This window comes from Magallana gigas, chromosome 5 (genome assembly GCF_963853765.1).
Source record: "Magallana gigas chromosome 5, xbMagGiga1.1, whole genome shotgun sequence".
NCBI lineage: Eukaryota > Metazoa > Mollusca > Bivalvia > Ostreida > Ostreidae > Magallana > Magallana gigas.
Genome location: NC_088857.1, coordinates 55,458,672 through 55,478,519, shown reverse-complemented (window position 1 = coordinate 55,478,519; position 19,848 = coordinate 55,458,672). Strand labels below are relative to the sequence as shown.

The following is a 19,848-nucleotide window of genomic DNA, read 5'->3' as shown; positions in this document are numbered from 1 at the left end:
TTATATATTCTCGAGTTAAAGATAATGATTGAAATACCTAAAAAAAAAAAAACAACCCTGGCGATAGAATAATTACTTTCATCATAAATTTCCTAATAACTATAAAACACTCTAATTTAATGCAATGTATTACTAGTCTGTATATTTGTGACAGTCTGATGTAGCACTGGTTTGTTAAATATCTAATTCCTTTTTCCCAATCCACCTCTATACCACCTTGAAACAACCGACCATAATCAGTTGTTCGACAAATACATAGACAATTTTGAGTAAAAAAACTCTGAGTTAACTGTTGCATGCCGTTACATTCTTCAATCGACTGCAGACAAAATTATAAGGCGAACGAAAAGGTTTTTTTTTTTTCATATGATTTAATTACAAAAATAAATTAAATATATAATACATGTTTTGACACCAATCATGTTCTACGTAAATCGTCCACCAAACTTCCTGCGTTCTCTCGTTGCCTGGCCTCCCGTTTGCCCCCGACTGTTGGGAGCGTTTGGGTTATTATTGCTCCGTGATGGAGCACTGCTTCCCGCTCCATCTTAATTTCCTCCTAAATCTCCGGAAGTTGCGTCTAAAACATCACTGGGGTTAGGAACTCTGAATCCGACATTTGTAGGAGCGGTGCGAGTTTCATTGCTGGCGCCTAATGAATTAGAACTACTTCCAAGTCGTCGGGCGAAAGCCCCAGTCATTCCATTAAAAGGAAAGCAAGAGAATACAACACTTGTATGCATAAGAATGCACCAAAAAAAAAACCCGAAAAAAAGACCAATTTAATTTTACGTAAGTCATGACATTGTTCTGACGTGAAGCATAAAACCGGAATTTTTTTTGTTCCTGAGCGATTCTTAAATTTGTGTTCTCCTTGCCGAATGTCGGTCATCAAATTAGACAAAAATACGTCACCGAATAGTGCTACCATTGAGAACAAAATACGTCCTAACACAAGCTAACAAATTCACTCCTTTTAATTAAAACAATACTAGGTTATTCTTTATAAAACCGAAATACGAAAACAGTGTTTGATTTACTCATCTATGATACAACAAGCAAACCGCAATTGCAGATAGTTTGCACCTTGGTCTATAAATCAAGACAAGCATACAAGTATATCATTGCCGCCAGCTCTTTTCAGATTTTTGTATCTTTTGTTATGAACATTTCACCTTCAAGTTAAAGTCCTACCTCATGCACTTTGGTAACTATATGTAATACCATGTCGGAACTACGATAAACCGCAGACACAACGACACGTTTGGTTCACATTAGAATTACGAAGAGACACACTGTAGATGAGGAGAATAAAGACAAAGAGAACATATTCACGTCACAGGAAAAAAAACTCCCATTAAAATCCATCTCCTATGACCTTTAGATAACGAATATTGTCGAATTACCGTGTTACCGTGGTTGCTCCCTATTTTTAGTCTCTGTTGTTTATGCTACATTTGTACCACCCATTGTTTCAACTTTACTCGTTTTTTTTCTTTTAGAACCATTTTAACAAGACCTTGGACTTTCAGTAGGACGTAGATATCTATTTCTTGCGTCAAAACAAGTTAAAAATGGCGCGGTTTCAAGCGAAATATGCACTGATTGTGTAAACTTGAGCTCAAAAGCCAGACAAATCTCGTTGATTTCAAAGAGCCATGGCTGAGTGGCCGACACTGAAATGGACAGGCCTACGTCACATTGCTGTTTGACACAACTACCCAAAGTCCAAGCTCTTGATAAAATGGTTCTATTATAATTTCTGCCGTTGATCCTGCGTCCGTTGCTGTTGGTCACTTGGATGTTTCTGTGCCGAACACTGTAGCATTGCCAGGCTTCAATTGTTGTAATTTTGTCTCTTTTCCTCGCGTCTACTGTTTTATATGCCCGCTGTCTTGTAATTCAGTGCGATGTAGGTGTGTCGTTAGTTGGTGTATTAAAAGATATCTTGTGTGTGAATTTTCAAGAAATTACCAGCTATTGATATTAGTACCATTATATATTCTCGAGTTAAAGATAATGATTGAAATACCTAAAAAAAAAAAACCCTGGCGATAGAATAATTACTTTCAACTTAAATTTCCTAATAACTATAAAACACTCTAATTTAATGCAATGTATTACTAGTCTGTATATTTGTGACAGTCTGATGTAGCACTGGTTTGTTAAATATCTAATTCCTTTTTCCCAATCCACCTCTATTCCACCTTGAAACAACCGACCATAATCAGTTGTTCGACAAATACATAGACAATTTTGAGAAAAAAAACTCTGAGTTAGCTGTTGCATGCCGTTACATTCTTCATTCGACTGCAGACAAAATTATAAGGCGAACGAAAATGTTTTTTTTTTTTTCATATGATTTAATTACAAAAATAAATTAAATATATAATACATGTTTTGACACCAATCATGTTCTACGTAAATCGTCCACCAAACTTCCTGCGTTCTCTCGTTGCCTGGCCTCCCGTTTGCCCCCGACTGTTGGGAGCGTTTGGGTTATTATTGCTCCGTGTTGGAGCACTGCTTCCCGCTCCATCTTGATTTCCTCCTAAATCTCCGGAAGTTGCGTCTAAAACATCACTGGGGTTAGGAACTCTGAATCCGACATTTGTAGGAGCGGTGCGAGTTTCATTGCTGGCGCCTAATGAATTAGAACTACTTCCAAGTCGTCGGGCGAAAGCCCCAGTCAATCCATTAAAAGGATTGGCAGTGCTCCTTCGACTTCCCCGTAGTCGGATCATTTGGTTCGCAAATGGAGTTATATCAAACCCAAGGTAGTTTCCGTTTAGGATTATTGTGCAAGGTCTCTGGTTATTTCTAAATAATAACCAATCATTTGAATCATTATCTTTTTCATAAAAGAATTAAAAATAAAAAAATAAATAGGATTTTGAATTCATGTTTGAGAGTAGCTTAATTCAATTTCATAAAAAAATATTTTGTAAAGGGTTTAATTTAATGAAATAAAACATTATCAATAACACATCCTTTAGTGTTATCATTTTAGACGATTTATTTAATTTTTCATTTTAATAAATTGTAATTACCCAAATACTTCAGGTCGTTGAAATAGGCGTGGCTGGTACCGTATCTCCCCTAAGTCATTCTTCACCACAGAACAGAGAACTTTGGAATGGGTCATTTGTTTGATTTCGGCAAGCTGCTCTGTAATTTCCAACATCAACAAAGTACATGTTTTGCTCAGTATTACAATAAATATCACATGAATTCCTAAAATATAAAATAAAATCTTCCCACTTTCTTTTTTAGAAAATATATGGGTTTATTCACTAAGAAGATTATATTGATGGACGAGAAAATTACTTTTATAGGATTATTCTGCAGTGAGAATAATTGCGTTTATTTTCTTGATCTTACACGAATTCTTTAAAAGATTATAGAAAATTTGATATTTTTGAAACCCCTTTTTGTTAATTTCAGTGGTAATGGGCAGAGGGACAAAATAATAATATCGTAACGTTGGGTGAAGAAATTAAGCAGTACATTATATATACATATATATGTGACTTGGCGGAAAATATCTTTTATAAGTCGTCTTTGACAATTCCATTGTATCCATCTCATGCATATACCTTCTGTAAAAGCAGTGAGTGGATTTTCGTGGTCGTTGTTTTCGTACCAGAACCTATCTCCATGTTTGTACAGAGAGAACTGATAGGCCAACAGACAGGAGAAGGTGGGGCCCAGGATTCCTCCCCGGACGGGGGTCTCCGAAATACCACCAGCATACAGGTCTATATCATGAGGACTTCTGTAGAAGAAAAAAAATAGAATGGTTCTCTGTCTGGAGTCGGTTTTCGAAATTGTCAATACAATAAATGCAAGGCGTAAACAACATTGATAGCAGCTGCTGTACAACATAGCGTACCTATACACTCTAGCCAATCTCGCTGCATTCTGTGGGGAATGGTCCACCAGCCCCCCACGACTGGTGGTGCTGAAGTGGTATGCCGGATACCGTCCGCAGAACCGACGGAAGGCGTTGTATGGTGGAAGTCCATGCTCCCGGCCTCGCTGAATATTCAGAGCCCCGAGGTCAAAAGAGAGAGTCTCTGAAGGATAGGGACCGGGTGGACCTTCAAACAGTCTATTTCTAATGCCGTCCACAAGCGTCCGATCACTCCGGGATTTAGGGGATTTTGACATCCATCGAGCCATGTATTCATATCCATAAGAGGGAGAAAATATTAAGTCTGGGTTTTCAAAATGATCCTTTAACGGGAATGTCTGCACCTGTCCCCGTCCATTGTCATGACCGACAACGTTTCTAACCAAGGAGTGACCCATACGTAACACCGCCGCCCCAAAGGAGTTGAAGGTTCGAGGGTCAACGCTAGGGTTGTATATGTTATCGTGTCCAGATCGTCTGGAAAGCAGGTTAAAGAAATTAAGGTGGCGATTGTTTAGAACCGCTGGCAGAAATTCGTTGTAAGTGATATGCTGGAGTTCCGCGACCACAATCCTCTTGGCTTCCTGGAACAGAGTCTCGTCATCAGTGATACCAGTGGCTGTACGTAGGGCGTCTGCTATCAGATTGTGACGTCGTAACCACGTGGTATGCATGATTGTGAGCGTAGGCGTTTCGCTTTGTCTGTGGTCGCCTGTAGAATAAAGAGACACCTTAAACATATATTAATCAGAGAAAATTCCTTTTAGTATTATTCAAAAAAAATCTAATCATAAAGATTTTCATTGAAGGTCTTACCGGCCATGAAGCAGTGGTACTGAGTAGATATTCCTAACGGGCACCTGCTTCGAGGCAGAAGCCCAGGGTTAAGGTCACTCTCCCGCAGCCGTCCCCCTCCTGATAATATTTATCATACGGATTAAAAGCACTGTTACTGTATGATTATTTACTGAATGAAAATGAATGTTTTTATGAAAGGAAAAAGAAAATTTTGAAAAAATACTTTGACTATCTTTATTTATTTTTTTAAATTTAAGATAACAAAAGAAAAGCAAAAGTAACAAAAAGTATTCAGGACTAAATTTTGATATGAATCTAACATTTATTACGAGTAATTTGCAATTGTATACGTAATAAATAAAGTTACTTGACGAGAAAAGACCCGCCCTTACTTTGTTCTCTGAGCGCTAACTCCCTGGTTCTATGGAATCCATAGATCGCCGTGCCATCAATGAAAGAAGACCTCTGGTTCTGCTGCTCCCTGACGCCTACAGGTTACCCAAGTAAAGGTTAAACAGATTACGACATAATGAATGAATAAGGAATATTTAATAACGCACTTCAGAATACTGAAGTTGCCTTTCTGGAATTCTATGTTGGTAATAATCCACAGAGCAAATTCAATACCTCGAATTAAAGAATCATTCTTTCATTTAAAGAAAACGTGACTTACCATTAGTGCAGTCTAATGGTAGTGCAGCTGCATGTCGCACCATATTCATGCACGTTCGACCTTGGTAATATGGATCGTTGCTCGGGATGGGTATTGTGAAACAAGAAAATTTATTCCTCCTAGAATAGACATATTTTCATACAGTTTTATCAATTAAATGGATAAGAAATGTCAATTCGACCCTGAATGTATTTACAAAGAGTTATTGATATTCAATATATTTAAATTATGCAACTTACACCCCGGAGCAGCAGTCATTAATACTCCCCGGTGGACTTCCCTCTGGAAAGAATGTAAATTTGACTTTACGTTAAGAATATTGTGTAAACTGTTTCACGATGAAGAATTTTACAGCTGTTTTACATCATGTCATTTGTGAAACGTATGTAGGATTTCTGGGAAAAAGAAATGGACGGAATTTGAAAACTTGTAAATTTTGTAATTCCCAAGTTACCTCTCATGGAAGGGGTTGAAATAACGTCGTGATCGATAAACTGTCCAAAGTGTGTCAGGAAGGTTGAATGGGTTGCACTGGTTGGAGTAGATCCGGAGAGAACGGTATTACTGACCACGCGGGCACTAGGGAGGGACCCCTGTCTGTCGCTGGTCAGGGTACGGGGTAGTTCAATGTCTGTTGAAAAAATGTAGAGATACAGGCCACAGAATTTCGGAAGTCATAAAGGACAAGCGAAATAGATAGGAAGCTTTGAATTGAAAATGTGAAAATCAGACTTATAAAGGAAAATCCTGGACCTGCTACCATTCTTTTTCTTTCATACATATGAGAGAGATAGGTATGCTTTGTTTAAAGTTTTCTTAAAACTTACAGTCATCATAAGCATTTTGGAGGATACGGGACTGTGGAGTGAAGGATTTGCCGAGCAAAGGATTGTACAGGTTGTTGCAGGAACCGTCCGCTGTTCTGTAAGGGTCCCGGGAATTGCAGAATGGAATTTCATAACAGAATGGAGAGACAGCCCGTCGAAAACTGGCCGTGAGTCCTGCATCAGAGGTCACAAGCTGAGCCCGCTCATTGGCGTTACTTCCAGAGAACTGAGCGGCCAGGGCTGGGCTATATAAAAAAGCACAATTTGTTGAAATGTGGTTTAGACACAATTAATGTACAACGTGTTGTATATTGATATAAAAACTTTACTTAATTAAGGCGTGGCAAAACTGAGCTGGAGATAATATTTTTCTAGCGTAAATTACGTTAACATTAAAGTACAGTTTAAAATATTAATTTTATAAAAGATATAAATATGCTTTCATGTCAGTTTGAATCAAAGCTAAACACTTTGGTTTTAGTACGGTATCCAAAGCTAAAGTGAAGTCAAAGTACCAGAAACCTTTATACAAACGTCATCGTTCAGTTTAAAAATAGTGTTTTGGTATTACAGAATTCTCGTTCAAAATGAGTTGATCTCATATGAAAACCGCATGACCTTGCCTGGTTTTGAGACATTAAACTTTATTAGAACACCACCTAACAAACATGCATCAATTCTGGCAAAATACTAGTATTAGGTTGACAAAATAGTTTACACGATGTTCAAAGCGGACTCTGAGATAGCGTTTTGGACCACCAACTCGCACAAACGATAGAAAGAATATATCAATGTGGGCTACAAATTAAATTAGTGGGTTTTTAGCCTCACCTGGCCGCGATGGTCTTGGTGGCCTCAGCCGCAAACCTGGCCCTGTCATCTAAAAGCTGGTTCATTTCCGGTTCATTATTCTGGGAAAACCGGTTCAAAGAGTTTACTGCACTTGATCCCCTAGAGCTCCCAGAGGGTGGATCAGCAGTTCTACCAGCGATACCTAAAATGATATTGTAATATCCAAGTAATCAATTCTTTTTCAAAATAACTGAATTGGAAGTAATGCTGCAATCTAAACAGTGAATACAAGAAATGTGTTCTGATAGTTCCTGATTATGACGTCATAGATAAACTAAAGATTCTATTGCTCACTTGTTGGAATTAAAGACCGTTCTCTCGTTGGTTGTCGCGTAGTCCCCCTGCCCCTGTTAAACGCCGATGTTACAGCATCCTGGACCACGGAATCTATGGACTGGCCTTGAAGTCCCAAAATGGAGGCAGCATATAGCAACACATAAATGGTTGGTCTTTCAAACATCTCTGCAAAATTGATTATTTTCATGAAATTTTTGTCTCTGTAAACTGAAGAAAAGTTCTTATTACTGGTTATTTTGTCATTGGTTGCTCAATGTCAATCGTAGTCTTAATTATTTCCTCTTTGTATCTTCTATCATTATTATGCGTATAGAGTTCGACCACCTGTCAACAGACTCGCCGAAAATATACACCCTATGCATTTCGCTACTATATGGTAAATGTTAATGTTGATTTATTATAAATTATGAGGATAACTGAGATTTCATTTATAAGAATATCTAAATAAGGATTATATAAATGATGCAATGAAATGTAATGGCACATAGTTCTGATAAACGATGAAATGAATGTTGACTCGCATCCCTCTTTTGAAAATTATTTATATAAAGCTAACTGCCAAATGTTATGAACAGTTACGATTGGTAAGTAAAGCAGACTTGTGACATAAGGCCACGTGATTGTCATGTTTGAATCCTGGTATAAAAATGGATGATACTTAATATTAAGAAGAAAACAACAATTTGGCAAATCGATTTGAATTTAATGAACATCCTTAAAATGATTTTCACGGTTACTAGGTGTCCTTTGGACATTCCTCTTGTTTTTCAGCTCTATATAGGTGAGTTTGTTTTATACAAAAAACAAAATTATGTTCGCACCATTTTTAAAATTTTATATAACAACAAGTTTGTTTTCCACACTTCCTAACATTCCCTGATTTAATTTGGTTTTTATTGAAACCGTTATGATGTGGTTTTACCATTTTACATTTTCTTTAATGGGATTGTGGGCAGAAGTGTGCAACAGTAAACAATAAGTTATTATTCCAAAAGCAAACTACGACCAGTCCTCTATTAAAAGTTAAACCTTGTGGTTTTTATCACACACATATTTTACCTTTGTCATCTGACTGTTTCATTGGTTGTTTTAAAAGACTATTATCTTTAATACAAAGGGTATTTGTTAACAGTCGTAACAGTCGTAAAACTCCATGCATTTTTTATATTTCGAAATATTTAAAGGGACTTGGACACGATTTGAGATCAAAAATTTTATTTTTATTTTTTATGTATAAAATGGTTAACTGGTGCATTTTAAATGATTGACCAAAATATCGAATGTTAAAATCAAGTAACAAGTGAGATACAGAGGTAAGAATTGGTTGTTATGTAAACAAAGCTCGAGTCTTATAGTTGTTTACAAAAATGTAATGAGGAGAATTACCATTTCGTAGACAAAATGACATGTAAAAAAACAATTTAAGCTAATTCAATATCTTTGTAAATACTATTATCAACAAAAGAAAGGCTCATTTGATTGAAACTTACACCAATACAACACGTATGTAAAAAATTACAATATTCGAACTTTGTTTACAAAACAAAGAATTATGAACTCTGTATCTCGCTTATAACTTGATGTTTAACTTTCAAATTTTGACATAGCATTATAAACTTTTATATTTATCAGTTTAAACATTGAAAATGGAAAAATAAAATTTGAAAATTTAAGTCGAATCGTGTCCAAGTCCCTTTAAGAACTTCTTTTCCAAGCGTTCAAAGCAAGAAAGCTACAAAATGATCATGTATTTATGAGAAATGATCTTGTAAATACCTAATACAGTCACTATGACGCAATGATCTTTTAAAACATTAATTAATTTCAAAAATATTTATTATATTTTGAAAGATAAAAAGATAAAATGTCGTTGATAACCTCCAAAAAATGATAAATGGTGGCAGCGATTCAGTTCTAAATATATCTATAGGCTAAATTCTTTTGCTGAATATTGAATTTTTATCAGAACCTTTTTTGAGAAGGGTTAAAAATTAGAATAATGAAAATTATTACATTTTGTTTTCAGTTTCATTTCATTTACATTAATTTCATATGATTATTACACTGTACATCAGACGACACCAAAATGATTAATCGGTACCTGTATGTAAAATAATTATCAAATCAAAGTGTGGTTATCATTTTCTTAAAATGAATCATTATCTAACCACATGGCAAGCGAATGCAAAAAAAAAAATGCACTTCTGTTGTATTTTGCACTTACGTTAAAATGTTTGTTATTCATATTCACTATTAATCCTTATTTTCTGTAAATAAATGTCATTTATGCATTGCTATTATGAATGTTTGTGAAATGAAGAAAAAAAAAACGTTTGCAATAAAATTAACAGAGTAAGTTTATTCCAGTATAATAAAGGAACAAACGCATCGACTTTTGGGTTCAAAATTTAGTGAAGACACATACGTGGCCGTTTATTATCGAGTAAACAATAAAAAAGATCATCATTATTCAATTAGTTTTTTTTAAATTCATATAGTGCATACGTTTTGTATATTTCTTCATACCAAATGATTTTATCTCCGAGATCATTTATTTGTCTGTTTGAATATATTAGCACTTATTATAGTATAATTATTACAATAATAGTATATCCAAGGAAACCGTTTTTTATTATGGAGGCGGGATGGTCATCAAACTGTCCAACACACCTACTGTACCTGAACATTTAGGCATAATGTTTATCTCTTAAAATAATCTTAATAAAGAAAAGTCATAATACTTAAGCACAAGAATATCCAACCCTCGCAAATGGTTGATGAAAGATATATTTATATTAATATTAAATCTTGAACACTCAGTCCCCTTAAAGTTTTGATTTGATGTAATTTAATTTGATTTGTCAATAAACAAATTAGATAGGACATCAAACAATCCTTATATAAGCCTTCTCCATAAGGTACAGGGTAAGTAGATGTAATGTTAATTAAAGTGAAATTTAGTTATATATGTAATCTTATAGATGACTCTGAATAATTCTAAATACGATAGCAAAGTACAGCTAAGTGAATATTGAAGAGGACGACAGCATTGACGATTAACGCCAGTAAGATAAACAAAATAATTAAACAGCAACCAAAAAAAAACAACAACAAAAAACAACCAGAAATTTACGCCTCTCCCAATTTTTAAGGTACTTTAACACAGATACATTAGGATAACGTTATTTCGAGACTTATAAATAAATAAAAAGGGTTATATAGAAACAAGTCTAGCTATTTCATTACTCTTTGTAGCCTTTTAGTCACTTACAAAGTTGATTGAATCTTGTATATGTATAAAAGAGTTTTTATGATTATATGATAATCAAATGTAATAGCGAAAGGGAGACATGTTAGTCCCTTTAACTTTTAAACAGGTGATTATTTTAACAAAGTTAAAATTAAAAACTTCAAACGATGTTACTTACCTTAGTAAATTTGTTTTAGAAGAGTTTACAATCGTATTTGATTTATATACTCTGCATCGCGTCATCAAACTTGTCATAAACATCTACTGCACTACTTGATGGATAAAATTTTATGCGAAGATTTATGAATGAATGCACTTATAATTAATTATTAGCAACTAACCATTTTAATATACAGTTTTTTTTTTTGAAGACTGGGCGGATCTTTATCGTAAATCTTTGAATAGCGTGTTTACCTATCAGTTGTTTCCCTGTCATCTTGATTTGTGGCGATGGTTGATCTTATATGTAAAATAAATTTAATTTTTGATTCCTCTTTAAATATTATTTTAAAGATTCAGTTGGTAGTTATTGATATAATACATGTACTATTAACATGCTTTTCTTTGTCATTGTTATAAGAGACGTCTCCAATTCATTCTAAAGCAATATATAACTTCAAACGTTCACATCTGTCAGGAAATGGACTCAAGATTACACACATTTTCCCCCAGTTTTTGCAACACGCCTATTATTCATTTACACACATGTGCCGTGTTAGCAACTTGTATGGTATTTATTGTTTTAAACAAATATATGTCACTTTGGACTGATTTTGATTGAATTACAAAAATTGCATCACTTTTGGCGTCTATATTACTATTGAGTGAAAATAAATCAAATGAATAAAAAAGTAACACATATGAAATTAATCATTTAAAAAGAAACATAACATTTTAATGTACCTGAAAGACTTTAAAAATTTCAAGTTATGTGGGCCAAACTTGGACCATATATTAAAATAGTTCTTTGGCATTATTTAAAGTGCATTAATGGATTTTATTGATAGCTTTTCATAATGATTATATTTATAAAATTATTTCAATTTCAACACAAACTATATTTTGTGAATCGTTTATTGCTTGCATTTATTTTGTATTTAAATAAATGGTATCACGTTCGATAGCTGCAGGTCTGTAGCTCCCGCTCTGCACACAAAATCGGATGGACGTCCAGGAAGCTTAAGTTCCCTGCGTGCTAAAAAAAGGCGCACAAAAACGCGAAAGTTTTGGACTTCTTTTTGGACGTCACACGGAAAAAGAAAATATGATAAATTCACGTGCCCGATCAAATCCACCATTTTTACATGCAAACCAATTAAAAGACTTCCCTTCAGAGGAATGTTAAGTGACAAAATCTGTTCTAATACCTCAAGGAATTTGTACAGATTGTGTTCGGAAAAAAGTTAAATTCAGTCAAAAACTAGTGCATTTCTTGTGCGCCGTAAATTGTAACCTTTAGGAAGTAGGGAAAAGTCGCTACCAGGTCGTCCATCTATTTTTTTTTCAGAACAGGAGATACAGACCTGCAGCTACACATTTGAATAATTCCAAAAATTAAAAAAACTCATTATTTATACACAGAATGTAGAGTTGGCAAAAAAAAAAAAACCCCAAAAAACCAAAAAAACAACAACAACAAGATGCTGTCATTAGACAGTAATACCCGCACCAAGTGTTTGCCTCTAAATAACACTGGTTTGTACCAGTTTAATTCAAAATGAAGGCCACACACAAGTTACGGTAATACATTTAAAAATTATTTTCATAACTGAAGGATTAGATCCCTACCCATATGATAATACACATGACCAGCACTTTACACTTTATGAGTTGAACTGTTTGCATGTCAATTTTTAGTAAATCAATAATCTTAACATTTCATGTCATAGAAAGTATATGGTCTATATAATTATTACAAACAAAATTAAATTATGCCCCCTATCCGCGGGGGTTGCCGGCTTTAGATTTGCTTCTGTGTGCATACATGTACATAATCGTGTGCATGGATTTAGAGAAGGGGTAGGAATGAGGGGACCAGAGCTCTCTCCCCCATGACAGTTCATCTATATCAATTGTAAAATTACCAAAAATACACCTTGGACCCCAATGCCTTTACAGACAAGTAATTGCTTCAACCCATTGCGCTTCAGTGTTAGGTAACATTATTTTGGGGGGAAATATTATATTTATACTTTATTGTTTATTTAAATAGGAAGTATACATCACAATATGCAGGTGTTCTGCACCACCTTAAAGCTGTTATATACAGTACATAATAAAATAGTGCAAGGGGTTTTGAAGAATAGGTCATGAAAATACATGCATGTTAGAAATAACTGATCTTTGTCTGAAGTTACGTACACAACACAGGTCTACAGGTCTCAATAGCGGATACTAGTTTTACCCAGCTCTTCGATTAGATGGCTTTCACGTGGTGTATGTGTTTTCCATATACAGAAAAGGATTAGATTACATGCATAAACATTTCTTTTGTGATGCTCAGCTAAAGGGATCCATATTGTGCTCTAATTGCATTATCATTATGATGTTGACCAATATACATGTAGGTAAGCATAATACATGTATAGTGAGTATTATAGACGCACAGTATCGTGAGACACCGGTATATACATAAGCATTATTTTCACTTTCGAAATAAGTGATCTCCCTTTGCTAGCATACTATCATCTTTTAATATTTAAATAAGCTTATCATCGTTATTCTATCGCATTTGTAAAGTTTCTGGCATTTTAATTGCAAAAGTTATTTTTTCATTTGTCAGACTTATACTATTGAGTTGATCCCATTTTGACCCTGTAACAATTCCGTATTAAATTTGTGTATTACATGTATAAGAAAGTGTAGAGCCTTATCACTTTATATGAGTTGTAATAGGAAAGAAAGGGTCTTTCTTCCTTAATGTATTATAATGCATCAAGTAAAATGTAGGCCATGACCCTATGTGATTGTTCTGACCCCATGAAACAGGAAAATACAAAATATCTTTTTATGTCATTATGATGCATCAAATGGTGTAAAGTAAATGACCCACAGGTGTTGTCTTTAACCCCCCCCCCCCTTTATGAAATAGGAAATGATGATACACTGTATATTTTGATAACTTTTGAGATCCTCATCCCTAAACCATATAATTTATTCTTGCTCTTTGTGTCATTGCACATCGAATTGTATATAGGTTATGCCCCCTTGGAGACCCTGACATTCTAAAACTATAAATAATAATGAATGTTATCTTATTCATATGTAGTGTTTGATCCATGTGGGTTATTCCTAGCCTAATGATGACACTGTTTTGTTTAGGAGACTTTACAATTGCCCCAAATAGGCGAATACACATGCCTATAACATTTTGTTAATAAATATCAAAAATTAAATTTAGCAATTTCCAAAATGTTAATGTGCATAAATAGGAGAGAAAAAGCAATCAAGAAATGATTTAAAATTTGCTACTGTACACATGTAAGAATGTAAGACTGAATATTTAGAACCAGATTTGTTTGGGGGGATGTGGATGTGGAGTATAAACATTTATAATTTGAATCATTTATTGTTATTAATTTTAACTTGTTAATGAATATTAGTTATTGATCCCAAGGTAGAAATATAACTTTTGATCATATCTCAATAGATCATTTGTCAATTATGCAAGGTGTGATGTGATTTTTTTTAAAAATAACATTTTTTACCAGTTTATAAAACTTTTTAGACCCCAAATTAGATTTTGATTTTAATAGATCATTCAACAATGAAGAAAAGTGTAAAGGTTATTTCCATTTTAAGCCTAAATAAATGCAAGTTTTTTAAATTTCATTTTATCTATATTTTGAGGAGGAATACATGCTCTGATCCAGAAAATTTTCCAGGGGGAAGGGGGGGGGGGGGGCAACAGTTTGGGGGTGGGGGTTCCAAGTCATATATTTGACAATTTTTTGATGTAATTTAAAATAAGACTAAGCCATACTACAGTTATGAACATGAATTGTATAGAACAAAACACAAACTAATACATGTATATATACATAGGAAGTACATGTATTACAAAACATAGATGATAGATCTATATTTGGGTTCTTAAATTGAATCATATATCTTGTACTTATATTATTGTTTCTTTGTTCAAGGCATTGGTATGTAGGTCATGATCCCAAGTGCTCTTCCTGAAATTATCAAATATCATAAAAACCATTAAGATTCCAACCTTAATCCAAAGATATTATTCCTCCTTTGGTCATGGTGCATCAGATCATTATGGTATGTAAGTCATGACCCTAAGGGGTCATCCTGACCCCCTTATCAATAATTGTCAATTATCTTTAAATTATTGATATTTGATGATCCTATCTCTATTTAAACTTTATTATTAAGTATCCCACATGAAATTTAAAGACTTATTGTTTTTGTACGGTTCTTGTTACTTGTATTATTCTTCTTTTAATTTTCTTTTTTCCCGCTCTGAACTTGTTTTTCAGAGATGGCTTTACAAAATGGTAAAAAACTCTAGGATACAATAGGCCTGCATATCTAGTTGTACACCCTAGTTTGATTGTTCTCATTTGGGGCTAGACAACCACTTTTCGGGGGGGGGGGGGGCAAAAGGGTGTGGGGTCGAACATTGAACCTTATGGGAATAATCGTAGACTTTATTGAAAATGGTAACTTGAAAACGGACAAAGATAATAATATAATAATATAGGGTTTTCATAATCATATATTGACTGCTACTGGCAATAAATAGGGTTTATAAGATCTGACCCCTGGGGTTATCCCCACCCCCCAGGAAATGGAAATTACAATGTATCTCAGAAACTGTTATAATCATGACCCCTATATATATTCTTGTACCTTATATCAAGGGGCATCAAATGTGATGAAGGTCATGGGCCCTGTGGGGTGTCTATCCATTAAATCACAAGAGAAGTTCTAGGATCTATGTTTTTTGTTTTAGTGATAAACGTCAATTTTCTGCTACTTTTTTACTCCCTTGGTGAAATTTAAATTTTTAAAACCTTACTACACATCTATAGAACAGTTCCTATCATATCCCAAGATATGATGTGTCTATCAATTAAATCATAAGAGAAGTTCTAGGATCTATGTTTTTTTTAGTGATAAACGTCAATTTTCTGCTACTATTTGACTCCCTGGATGAAATTTAAATTTTTAAAAAACTTATTGCACATCTACAGGACAGTCCCAATTATATCTTAAGAGACGACGTACGCTACTCCAAAAGTTGTAATAGGAGTTCTGGAAACCAAACTTTTTTTGTAAATAAAACGTCATTTTTTGTTGCTCACTGATCCCCTTAATAAAAAAAAATTCTGGAACCGGATCACCCTTCAATATGACACCCCAATCATATTGTAGAAGATCATTTGGCTACTGAAAAAAGACGTTTTTTAAACAATTTTTTTTTGTAAAAAAAAAAACCACGTCATTTTTCAGCCATTAAATGACCCCCGGGACAAAATTGAAATATCCGAAACCTTTTTGCGCATCTATAAGATACCCTAAAACATATTCCAAGAGATGATTTGTCCATTGTTGAAAATGTTGGAGGAGTTCGAGGAGGAAGGTTTTTTGTGAATTTTTTTACCAATTATTTGACCCCCAGGACTACCAGATAATTTTTGAAACCTTTTTACAAAACAACATGACACCCCAAATCATACTCCAAGAGTTCCATTTGCTGGTTTATAAGATGTAAGAGCAGTTCGAGAAAGTAAAACGAGACAGACGGACGGACGGAACAGGGTAACAACAATATACCCGAACTTTCTTTAGAAAGTGCGGGTATAATGGCGTTTTTGACACCAGTTTTTTTGTAAACAAAACACGTCATTTTTTCAGCCATTAAATGACCCCCAGGACATAATTGAAATTTCCATAACCTTATTGCGCATCTACAGGATACCTTAAAACATATTCCAAGAGATGATTTGTCTACTGTTGAAAATGTTGGAGTTCGAGGAGGAAGGTTTTTATGTGAAAAAACGTCATTTTTTTTAAACCAATTATTTGACCCCCAGGACTACCAGATAATTTTTGAAACCTTTTTACAAAACAACATGACACCCCAAATCATACTCCAAGAATTCAGTTTGCTGGTTTATAAGATGTAAGAACAGTTTGTGACAGACGGACGGAACAGGGTAACAACAATATACCCGAACTTTCTTTAGAAAGTGCAGGTATAAAAAAGGGAAATACTTATTCTTCTCAAGACAGTGTGGAATTATTTGCAATTGCCGAGAAATACTTGGCGATAAATTACAACTACATACTTCGTACCTTATATCATAACTGTAAATGTGGAAAGTAGTTCACTTTGTTAGCTGCAATTGGATTGTGGCTTTTTTTTTTTATTTTGTATATCCCACACATTTTTGATGATTGGCATATCAGGGCCATACTTTTTAATGTTTTATGTAGGGGGTCTGATTCTCTATAATATGTTGCCAAATATATTGAAAATGAATCAGCGGTGTTCTCTAGTCTCGTCTGATGCCCTCAATATTTACAGTTTTTTCTTTTTTACATCTTTGTCATTTATTTGAATAAATGGCATATTTTCATCTTCAACTATGTAATGTTTTTCTATTTTTATCAAAAAACCTAGTGCAATCGTCTTGCCTCTAAATAACAGAGGGACATAAGGTACACTTTGTTAGCTATGACTTTTTTATCATTGTCTTTTATTTAAAAAACTAATCAATAATTCATTAGACATATACTTATGAATAATCAAAAGAAAGTTCAGTCGTTCACTAGTGGTATTTGTTTTAGAGTTGAGTAAGGTATAGGTGCAATCTATACAGTTATCATTAACGTGAAAGTAAAACTGTCAGATTCTCAGGTCTCTTTGATATGTGCCGAAAAAAATTGTGCAATATAAAGTGGGATTGTGTCACTTACGTATACGTGTACATCAGTATGCAAAACCTTAGTTACGGAAGCGTATTAGTGCCACATATACACTTCACATTTTTTTTATTTTCTACACTTTAAAGTGTAAATTTCACACTTTAATCTGTAAATTTTACACTTTAAAGTGTAAAATTCACAGTTTAATATGTAAATTTTACAAAATTCACACTAAAATGTGTAAAATTCACACTTTAATCTGTAAATTTTACACTTTAATCTGTAAAATTCACACTTTAAAGTGTAAATTCACACTTTAATCTGTAAAATTCACACTTTAATCTGTAAATTTTACACTTTTATCTGTACATTTTACACTTTAATCTGTAAATTTTACACTTTAATCTGTAAAATTCACACTTTAAAGTGTAATTCACACTTTAATCTGTAAAATTCACACTTAATCTGTAAGATTCACACTTTAATCTGTAAATTGAACACTTTAATCTGTAATTTTTACACTTTAATCTGTAACTTTTACGCTTTAATCTGTAAATTTTACACTTTATTCTGTAAAATTCACACTTTTAAGTGTAAAATTCACACTTTAATCTGTAAATTTTGCACTCTTATCTGTAAATTTTACACTTCAATCTGTAAATTTTACAATTTAATCTGTAAAATTCACGCTTAAAAGTGTAAAATTCACACTTTAAAGTGTAAAATTCTCACTGATCTGTAAAATTTACACTTTTATCTGTAAATTTAACACTTTAATCTTTTTAATTTTACACTTTAATCTGTAAAATTCACACTTTAAAGTGTAAAATTCACACTTTAATCTGTAAATTTTACACTTTAATCTGTAAATTTTACACTTTAATCTGTTAACTTCACACTTTAAAGTGTGAAATTCACACTTTAAAGTGTGAAATTCACACTTTAATCTGTAAAATTCACACTTAAATCTGTAAATTTTCACTTAAATCTGTTAATTTTACACTTCAATCTGTAAAATTCCTTCTTAAAAGTGTAAAATTAAGACATTGATATGTAAAATTCACACTTTAATCTGTAAATTTCACACTGTGAAGTATTAAATTCACACTTTAAAGTGTAGAATTTACACTTTAATCTCTACAATATACACTTTAATCTGTAAATTTCACACTTTAAAGTGTAAAATTCACACTTATAAGTGTAAAATTCACACTTTAATCTGTAAATTTTACACTTTAATCTGTAAATTTCACACTTTAATCTGTAGATTTACACTTTAATCTGTAAATTTTACGCTTTAATCTGTCAAAATCACCCTTTAAATTGTAAAATTCACACTTTAATCTGTAAATTTTACACTTTAATCTGTAAATTTTACATTTTAATCTGTAAAATTCACACTTTAAAGTGTAAAATTAACACATTGATATATAAAATTAACTCATTTATATGTAAAATTCACACTTTTAAGTGTAAAATTCACACTTTAAAGTGTAAAATTTACACTTTAATCTGTAAATTTTATACATATATCTGTAAAAATCACACATTAATCTGTAAAATACTATGTCAACACCACATGGCTGTTTTTAATTAAATGTCCAACATTTCTTTGATCTAGCTTTAATAATTTGTTACACTTTAAAGAGTGAAGTTAACAGATTAAAGTGTAAAATTTACAGATTAAAGTGCAAAATTTACAGATTAAAGTGGGAATTTTACACTTTAAAGTTTGAATTTTACAGATTAAAGTGTAAAATTTACAGATTAAAGTGTAAATTTTACACTTTAAAGTATGAATTTTACAGATTAAAGTGTAAAATTTACCCTTTAAAGTGTAGAAAATAAAAAATCAAAGTACTGAAGTACTGACGGGAGTTGATTTTATCGATTATTATTTATTTTAGAAACAGCGATAATATTATTTTGCATGGCAAGTGGTTTCCTATATGTATTTGATTTACGCACATTTTTTATAATATGAATGCTCGGACTCTTCCGAAAAGAATTTCGAGAAAACCCGATATGAATCATGTCGTGTAATATTTAAAGATACTATTAATTCCATCAACGTACGTATCAGTAATCGAAATATTTTCTGAAAAATTGTATGGATCCAAGCAATATTGAACTCAAGCTTCGTTCAACCGGACGCTCGGCTGTCTCCGTTAATCTCCGAGAAGCAAGTTTAAAATCAACTCCCAACAATGTAAAGTGAGTATGTGGCACTAATACGCTTCCGTATGAAGTAAATAAAGCTGGACTGAAATTAGTTTTCTGCCATAGAATGCTATTGAGAAAGAGGACATTGTAACTTGCATAAGAATGATTTAATAATATGATCAATATGTTA

The 19,848-nt window shown here is 33.2% G+C and overlaps 1 protein-coding gene across 1 annotated transcript; it reads right to left on the bottom strand.

Annotated features, from left to right (window-relative positions):
- Positions 1–2,381: 2,381 nt before the first annotated feature.
- Positions 2,382–10,922, bottom strand: LOC105324738 (peroxidase-like protein). The gene is made up of 13 exons (XM_011423902.4): positions 10,789–10,922; positions 7,358–7,525; positions 7,043–7,205; positions 6,212–6,456; positions 5,839–6,015; positions 5,624–5,666; positions 5,385–5,503; positions 5,104–5,199; positions 4,730–4,828; positions 3,893–4,625; positions 3,597–3,775; positions 3,051–3,168; positions 2,382–2,820 (listed from the first exon to the last, which is right to left on the bottom strand). The coding sequence occupies exons 2-13, from the start codon at positions 7,521–7,523 to the stop codon at positions 2,418–2,420; spliced, it is 2,541 nt and encodes an 846-aa protein (XP_011422204.3). The 5' UTR covers positions 7,524–7,525; positions 10,789–10,922; the 3' UTR covers positions 2,382–2,417.
- Between the last annotated feature and the right edge of the window lie 8,926 nt (positions 10,923–19,848).

Bases quoted from the DNA above. Each gene is read 5' to 3' on its own strand.
- LOC105324738 (XM_011423902.4), bottom strand. From the start codon at position 7,523: ATGTTTGAAAGACCAACCATTTATGTGTTGCTATATGCTGCCTCCATT. The intron at 5,504-5,623 runs GTAAGTTGCATA...TGTCTATTCTAG, and splicing joins AATGACTGCTGCTCCGGGGT to GAGGAATAAATTTTCTTGTT. The intron at 4,829-5,103 runs GTAAGGGCGGGT...AAATATTATCAG, and splicing joins GTTAGCGCTCAGAGAACAAA to GAGGGGGACGGCTGCGGGAG.